This window comes from Phyllostomus hastatus, unplaced genomic scaffold (genome assembly GCF_019186645.2).
Source record: "Phyllostomus hastatus isolate PE091 unplaced genomic scaffold, TTU_PhHast_1.1 phas_contig_41, whole genome shotgun sequence".
Lineage (NCBI taxonomy): Eukaryota > Metazoa > Chordata > Mammalia > Chiroptera > Phyllostomidae > Phyllostomus > Phyllostomus hastatus.
The window spans coordinates 7,291,178-7,300,013 of record NW_025333876.1 but is presented as its reverse complement, the minus strand read 5'-3'; the positions used below and the strand labels follow the sequence as shown (position 1 = coordinate 7,300,013).

Here is an 8,836-nt window from a genome sequence, read left to right as displayed (position 1 = left end):
AACAAGGACCTTGCGCAGGGAAGAAGGCCAGGCCGGGCAGGGGCGGGGCTCCGAGGTCTCTTCAGCCCTGCTACAGTCTTCCTTGGAGGGGAGTCGGGAGCTCGGAAGCGCCCAGAGGCAAAGACCCCAGAGTCTGAAGGCATCTGGAACAGCCAGACCCTTTGGCAGGTGAGTGGGCACCGCGGGGTGTCCTGAGTTGGCAGCCTGGGTTGCGATCTGGAAGACGGGGACAGTCTGGGGCACTGGGCTCAGGCCCGGGTCTCCCGGAACTGCGAGATCGCACTTGGGATCCGCATTTCTCGTTTCTGACGAGCAAAACTACATGTCTGTCTTATGAAATTTGAGTTTCAAAGCAAACTTTTGCAAAAGTCCAGGATTTTAGTGGACAATCAGGGAATACCGTGAATAATTGGGCACACTGTATGTGATAGGAACACATAATATCAGTTGAAGTCCAAAGTCGAAAACCTGGTAATGAGATCAGTAATCCCTGCTGGGGCGGATTCCTTCAATCTCAGCTTCTAGAAAAGCAGGGCTCTGCCCAGTGTTCAGCCTTTCCACTCTGGGTTACAGAATGACAGTAAACGTGAAGATCTATTGAATGTGGCGTTAGAATAAGGGAGAAATTCACTCTGAGTGTGTGCATGTTGCAGACCCTTTCAGTGCACTGACTTGAGCGTGTATTCAGTGAGCACTTACAAGTTCCTGTCTGTGTGCTGAGAGCTGTGACGTGCCGCCCAAGTTGGAGAAGCACAAGAGTGGGTGGCCTTTTTTTTAAGGGGTTCAATAGTCCCCTTAAGGATGTGCAGAATTGATGCCATTTGGGTCCAAATATGCAAATAGTTTCAGAAGCCCCTTCTGTAATCCTAGGCTTTAATGGATGAGTGAATTTTTAGTAAGCAAGCATTTGTTGAATGCCTGCTGTGTGCCCTAGCACTTATTGAATGATTATTGTATAGCCTAGAGCCTAGGGATATAAAGATAAAAAAGACACAGCACTTGCATGGAATCTGCACTCCTGGAGAAGCTGGCAAGAGTTAAGAGAACAGCCAGCGGTAATAGGGACTTGTGTGACTACAACTGCCTGCTGGGGGTATTGGGGAGGCCCCATCCGCATGGGACCTGGATCAGAGCCTGAGGGTTCCAGAGGAGGCTCCCAACTGTGGTCATGGTTTCTGGATGGAGTTGCCAGAATTTGTGAAAGGGAGGCTGAGAGTTTCCCAGGACCCTGGGGCTGTGTCCCTAAGCCAGGGTCTGGTGGCTGGAAGACACACTTATCTGGAGAGGTAGAGCTGGGCAGCTGGCCTCTTCCAGTTTAGAGACTGTTCTGGAAATTGCTACAGATTTAGTGGAGAGTTTTGGTGTTTTGTTCATTTGTTCTTTGATCTTTAACTGTCAGAGTTTAAAAGCAAAATAGGTTAATCTGAATAGGATGGTCTAATATCTTTCACAGTATTATTATCTCTCATCTACCAAACATGATAATTATGAATCATTTGGAATGTAGAAGACAACACATATGACATTCATAAATATTAATGCTACAGAAAGGTTGAAGTCAAGCAACTTCAGTTTAACTACATCACATAAGGAAAGAAAAAGTGAACTCTTAATATGTTCATTTGTTGAAAAGTGCCTACTAGGTCCTGGGTGGGATATGCAAGTATGGGGTGAGTGTAGGGGGAAAGAGTCCCAGCAAGAAGGAACAGCATGTGTGAAGGCCCTGAGGACTAGGTTTAAGATTGTTGCCAACCTGAAGAAAAAGCCAATGTTGCCAGGGCAGAATGAGAGTGGTGTGCAGGATGAGGCTGGGAAGAGAGGCTAGGCCTTGAACCATAAGAAATTTGAATTTCATTTGAAATGGAATAAAAAAAAATGCCTGGCTAGTGTGGCACAGTGGATTGGGTGCCAGCCTGTGAACTGAAGGGCCACTGGCTCAATTCCCAGTCGGGGCATGTGCCTGGGTTGCAGGCTGGGTCCCCTGTTGGGGATGTGCTACTGATCAATGTTTCTCCTGCACATCACTGACAATTCTCTCCCTCTCTTTCTCCCTCCCTTCCCTTCTCTCTAAAAATAAATAAATAAAATCTTAAAAATATAAAATAAAAATACTTTTAAAAATGTTTACACAAGCTACAGCATGGAGAAGAGATTAGAGGCAGAGAGGAGCAGAAGTGGGGAGAGGAGTCAGGACTTTACTGATGGGACATGGGCCCCGGTGGCATTGGAAATGGAGAACTAGGATAGATTCCAGCTGTATTTAGGGGCAGAGATGACATGATACTGATGGCTGAAGGGATATCCCCAAAGTGGGGAGAAATTAAGGGTAGCAGCCAGCTAGACACAGCAGCCACCTCCAAGAGGGGAACAAGGGGAGCCCTAGACTGGGAACTTGGCACGTATGAGGTATGAGCATTTGGGAGACAATGGGCATTTTGTCCTAAACTAGGTGTTGTCTGCATATTGATGGCATGTAGGGCCTTGAGGAATGGGCACATTGCTCAGGTAAAGGGACAAGAGTGAGGGTTCTAGTCCCTCAGGGAGAACAGAACCTTTCGGGCAGGAGTAGGAGGAACACAAATTGTAACCATGTCCTGAGGGACTGCTCCTGTTAGGCACCCTTGGAGATGGCAGACGTAGTTGTCCTATGAGGAAATTCCTTACTAACCTTCTTTAAATGAATATCAGACCCAGGAACTACTTTTCACCCAACCCCACCTGTTAGAAATGGTTTCAGTTTTTAAAAACTGACGAATAACTATTGTGAGTTAAATACAATATCTCACCATTTAATTAGTTTATTGTAACATACACATAATATTTCATTTAATTCAAAAATATGCTTTTTTTCTTAGAAGTCATTCTATATGTGTAAAGGTAAAAGAAATTAACTTTAAATATATACATATATTTTCATTTGACTGTAAGTTGTATGTTTTTATTACTAATTATTCAATTTATCTCTAGAATGGCTTACGAGAAACCCAAATTAACTAATGTCTCTTTGAGTTTATATAAGACTTACATATAAAAATCCATGGTTTGCCCTGGCTGGTGTTGCTCAGTGGATTGAGCACCAGACTTCGAAGCAAAGGGTCACCAGTTCAATTCCCAGTCAGGGCACATGCCTGGGTTGCAGCTCAGGTCCCCAGTAGGGGGCATGTGAGAGGCAACCACACACTGATGTGTTTCTCTCTCTCTTTCTCCCTCCCTTACCCTCTGTCTAAAAACAAATAAATAAAACCTTTTAAAAATATCCATGGTTTCACTATTACTATAACATTATCATAATGTTAATGTTGAATTTAGAAACTAATGCTTCTTTATTTATTTTTCACATTTTTTAATGCTTCTGTATTTTTTTTAAGATTTTATTTATTTATTTTTATAGAGGGAAGGGAGGGGGAGAGAGAGAGAGAGAAAGAGAGAGAAACATCAATGTGCGGTTGCTGGGGGTCATGGCTTGCAACCCAGGCATGTACCCTGACTGGGAATTGAACCTGTGACACTTTGGTTCGCAGCCTGCACTCAATCCACTGAGCTATGCCAGCCAGGGCTATGCTTCTGTATTTTTAAATTATATTTGATTTGTAACTGAAATCTGTCATATTTTTTAAAATGTAAATTGAGTCTATAAAAAAGGATTTTCTGGTGTCATAATATCAGACATAAAAGCTAGAAATGATTCTAAAACCAAAATATATATTGCAAACATAGGTAATATTCAACTTTTGTGATTATAATATGATTGTAATCTCTCTCTCTTTAAAATAATGCCCAACTTTCCCACAGTTTGCATGTAGAACAATTTTAAAGTCATTGACATTTATGTTCATTGAAATGAAAATTCTTAAAAGCTATGAGTTGAAACTTCTTTTCCTACAGGATGACTTTGGGAGTCTTTGCAAATTGTACCTTCTGTTTGAAAGTCAAGCACTTACCTCGTCAACAGAAGAAAAAGCTACAAACTGACATTAAGGAAAATGGTGGAAATGTTTCCTTTTTATTAAATCCTCAGGTATTTGCAAGTATCCTAAGAACTCTTCTCTGATAGGCATTGCGCCTGAGGGGAGTGCAGATGGTGGTGAGAAGAGTAGACAGAGACAACTGACAGCAGGAAGTCAGCAAAGACAGGGGAGTGACATGGCTAACAGAGAATCTGGGCTGGAAAAAGGCAGAACAGGGAAGGCCACCCAGTCCCATCTTCTCCTGTTCCTGTGAGCTGTAGGCAAACCTATTTGCCCTGTGAATCTGGTGTCATTAGAGCATAGCCAATGACATCCTTAGAGGTAATATCAGACCAGCCAAATCTGTTCTTAAAGGAGAAAAGTTAGAATGTGCAGCATTTGCCAGAAGCACTGTATGTCAACACTGGAATGACACCCATAGGGTTGCTCCTAGGGAACAGAAAAAAAACATGCATTGTAAACTGATCTTTGTACTCTTTGTTTATTTAAAGGTGGAAGGAAGCTACCTTCTTTCTTAAACTGTAGGCCTAGCAGATTAGATATAGAATTTTACAGCTGGATGAAATCTTTAAAATAAAAATGGCTTCCCTGCTCTGTTTTAACCACCTCATCATAAGAAGTAAAAATTGTAGTTCAAAGTCTTTAGGTGGCATGCAAGTGCATGTCCTGCCCTGTGCATACTCTTCCCTGTGTTAGCAGGCTGAGGGGGCTGTCCCTTCCTGGACCAGAACCCTGGGCTTGCTTACAGGGGCCGAGTTTGTTCCATGAAGCACAGTCAACTCCGGCTGGATGCTGGGTGCTTTTCTAGCATTTGGTAGTTTGCCCATGAATATTAGATATGGAATGGCCCTGTTTTCCTCCAGGTCAGGCAGAATTGTCTGTACTTCCATTATACAACTTTTCTCACTGACTTGTCTTACCATTTCTATAAATGATGAATAATAGTTCATGTCCCTTATACCCTCTCAGTGTGCCTTCTGCACAGAGAATATTAACACGGGCTCTCACTTTTAGAGTCTCTCACATATAGACTGCGACCTTTTCAGCAGTTGCTTTGCCAGTATCTATAAACATTTGAAATGTGTGTACCAGCTATTGTAATGAAAGAGTTAGCACAGTATGTAATGATGAGGAATGATCTCCAAAATAAGTTGTCAAGTGGAAAAGCAGTGTTTAGTATGCTGCTATCTATGGCTACAAGTGGGCTGTGTACTTGTATGTGTGTTACCTATGTAGGATAGCTTTGCAAGCATAGCTGAGAACAAGCTACAGCAAGTGCCTCTGGGGAGAGGAACCTGGAGAAATGGTGGGGAATAAATTAACTTATTATTATAATTTTACTTTCTGCATAGTCTACAATGTACATATACATATACTACTTACTTTGAAATAAGTTAATAAAATTGCAAATTAACAAATTAAAATAAATAATAATGAATACCCTTTAAACCTCCTATTCCACTCCTAAGGAAAAAATAAGTTGTACAAAGAACTGTATATGAAGATATTCAGCACATTGTTTAGAGGAGTGAAAATTTGGAAATGACCTCTAGGATGGTTAATCAGTCATGGTACATCCATATCCATACTCTTTAAAAACTTGATTTTTTTTTAACTTTAATGTAACAATTAATTCTACTATTTATAAGAGTTTTAGAAATCTGGGAGAAATTGTTACAAATTACCTTCCAACAAGACTTTTCATGGGTGAAAATCACAGGTACAAAACCATGTAAATTTTGCTTTTACTAATACATAATGAATTGATTCTATTCTTAGTGTACACATGTAATCTTAGACAGTGCTGATATTCTGAGTCAGTACCAACTGAACTCTATCCAAAAGCACCATATCCACATTGCAAACCTGGATTTTATATGGGACTCTATCAAAGAAAGGAGACTCTTGGACGTAAAGGATTACAATCCTAACAAGTCACTGGACAGCACACCACCTCCTTGTCAAGAGGCAAGCAGTTCTGGTAAGCATTTCATATCAAGCACTCATTGTATTATAGGTGTTATAGTAAACATTTTGGTTTGTCAAAGATATAGACAAAGCATGGTTCAGAAATACTACGTAAAAAATTAGGCTTCTTGTTATCTCAGGAAAATGGGCAGCAAATAGTGAAGGACAAAGACTTCTTTAGCTATAGAAATAGATTTGTCCATATCCATTTTAGTGTGATCAGAATCAAAATGACTACAAAAAAGACTAATAGTCTAGTAAACTTGATGTGTAATTTTAACTAGGAAGAGGAAGAACCTCTGTGTTAAAAAATTATCATCAAAACTTAATGACTACAAATTTTATGACCAGGATTGGCTAAAGAGGTTCTTTCCAAAAGATGATGTCTCCCAAAGCAGCATATCTCCTTTATAAACCCAGATTTTATTTTGGATCTGGCTGAGAAGAAAGCCTTTGGACATAGAGAAATGTACCCCTCATGAGACACATTAAAGTTAAACAGTTCTGATAAATACTAATAAGCACATGATATGTTAGATATCATCTTGTATTATATTAATTGTATTATTTGTAAAAGTAGACATCTTAAATGTTTGGATGTGGTTTGGCCTCTTTAGACAAATGCTTGTCCAAAAATGCTGTCATCAGACTATCTTGCTGTCTCAGAAAATTATAGCTGAAACAAAAAGGTAGAATGATAAATTCCTTTTACAATGAAAACATTTTTCAGCATCCAGAATAATATAGTCAGATCCAGAATTACTGAAAATATACTGATGACTTTTGAAATGTAGGTAGCATAATTAAAACTAAAAAGAAATTCTCACATTAGAAGAGTTAATCCTCTCAATCATAATGCTCTAGATAGTGATACTATTCTACAAGAAAAGTATGAAGCAAACATTGCTCAGCCTTACATAGGAGCCCTGAATTTCCCTCCTCCAATCTGGAACACGTGTGTGAGCTGATGGCACTCAGGGACTCATTCTGATCCTGTGTTGTGCTAGAAATGCATTTCATAACTATGCTCACCATTATTTTCTGAAGAGAAAAATGCCATTTGAAATTGTATGCTTATCAATGAATTTCACATAATGCAAATTACATGGCAATTCTCCTCACATGGCTATTAAAATAGAATGGTATGTTCTCACTGTCTTTTAACTACCATCCTCCTTTCCCACTTGTGTTGATATTAAATCACCAATAACTTTAGCTAATTTAAGAACACTTTTATTTTTTTATTTTTTATTTTTAAGTGTATTTTATGGATTATGCTATTACAGTTGTCCCATTTTTTCCTCCCCTTTATCAGCCTCCACCCTGCACCCCCATTCTTCCAGTACTCCTCCCAACCCTTAGTTCATGTTCATGGCTCATACACATGAGTTCTTTGGCTTCTCCATTTCCTATAGTATCCTTAACATCTTCCTGTTTATTTTGTACCTACCATTTATGCTTCTTATTCCCTGTACCTTTCCTCTCATTCTCTTCCCTCCCCTTCCCCATTGATAACCCTCCATGTGATCTCCATTTCTGTGGTTCTGTTCCTGTTTGCTTAGTTTGCTTTTGTTTTTGTTCTTAGGTTCAGTTGCTGATAGTTGTGAGTTTGTTGTCATTTTGCTGTACATATTTTCAGTCATCTTCTTTTTCTTAGATAAGTCCCTTTAACATTTCATATAATAAGGGCTTGGTGGTGATGAACTCCTTTAACATGACCTTATCTGAGAAGCACTTTATCTGCCCTTCCATTCTAAATGATAGCTTTGCTGGATAGAGTAATCTTGGGTGTAGGTCCTTGCCTTTTGTGACTTGGAATACTTCTTTCTAGCTCTTTCTTCCCTGCAAGGTTTCTTTTGAGAAATCAGCTGATAGCCTTATAGGAACTCCTTTGTAACTAACTCTCATGTTTTCTCTTGTTGCTTTTAAGATTCTGTCCTTATCTTTAATCTTGGGTAATTTAATTATGATGTGTCTTGGTGTTTTTCTTCTTGGATCCAACTTCTTTGGGACTTTCTGAGCTTCTTGGATTTGCTGTCTATTTTCTTTCCCAGATTAGGGAAGTTCTCCTGCATTATTTGTCCAGATAAGTTTTCAATTTCTTACTCTTCCTTTTCTCCTTCTGGCACCCCTATGATTCAGATGTTATAATGTATAAAGTTGTCCCAGAGGTTCCTAAGCCTCTCTTCATTTTTTTGAATTCTTGTTTCTTCATTCTGTTCTGGTTGAATGTTTATTTCCCCTTCTGCTTCAAATCATTGATTTGAGTCCCGGTTTCCTTCCCTTCACTCTTGTTTCCTGTATATTTTTCTTTATTTCACTTTGTACAGCCTTCACTTCTTCCTTAATTTTGTATCTCTACTCAATCATTTCTGTGAGCATTCTGATTACCAGTTTTTGAACTCTACATCTGATGTCTATCTCCTTGTTACTTAGCTCTTTTTCTGGAGTTTTGATATGTTCCTTCATTTGGGCCATATTTCTTTGTCTCAGTGTACTTGTTACATTCTATGGGGCGGAGCCATAGGCATCCCCCATGGTAGGGCAACCCACTTTGCTATGTTGTGATGCTATATGTAGGGGAGAGGTCTGAGAAGGAACAATGCCACTTGCTGGGCCCTCTTCCTGCTTTCACTCACTTCCCCCACTACACTGAGGTGAATTGGACCTTTCTGGTGCTGATTCCCTTCTGGTGGATTTGTGTATGTTCTAGGACCCAAAGGTTCCCTCCAACTGACTCTCCCGTGAGGCTGGGAGTTTCTCACACCGCTACAACCCCCATAGGTTTTTACAAAGATTTTGAGGCTTTATTTCCCTGCACTGGAACTCTGGGTTGCACGGTCTGTCTTGCTCCCCAGTTGTTCCTCCCAGTTTCTCACCACATGAATGTGGTACTGCCT

The 8,836-nt window shown here is 40.0% G+C and overlaps 1 protein-coding gene across 1 annotated transcript in view; it reads left to right on the top strand.

The window, feature by feature from the left end:
- PARP4 (poly(ADP-ribose) polymerase family member 4) overlaps positions 1-8,836 on the top strand; it is a 124,276-nt gene continuing 115,440 nt past the window's right edge. The window contains exons 1-3 of the mRNA XM_045844759.1: positions 1-168; positions 3,886-4,018; positions 5,748-5,949. Coding sequence (XP_045700715.1) covers positions 3,887-4,018; positions 5,748-5,949 — 334 coding nt within the window. The 5' untranslated portion in view covers positions 1-168; position 3,886. The remainder of the gene's footprint in view (positions 169-3,885; positions 4,019-5,747; positions 5,950-8,836) is intronic.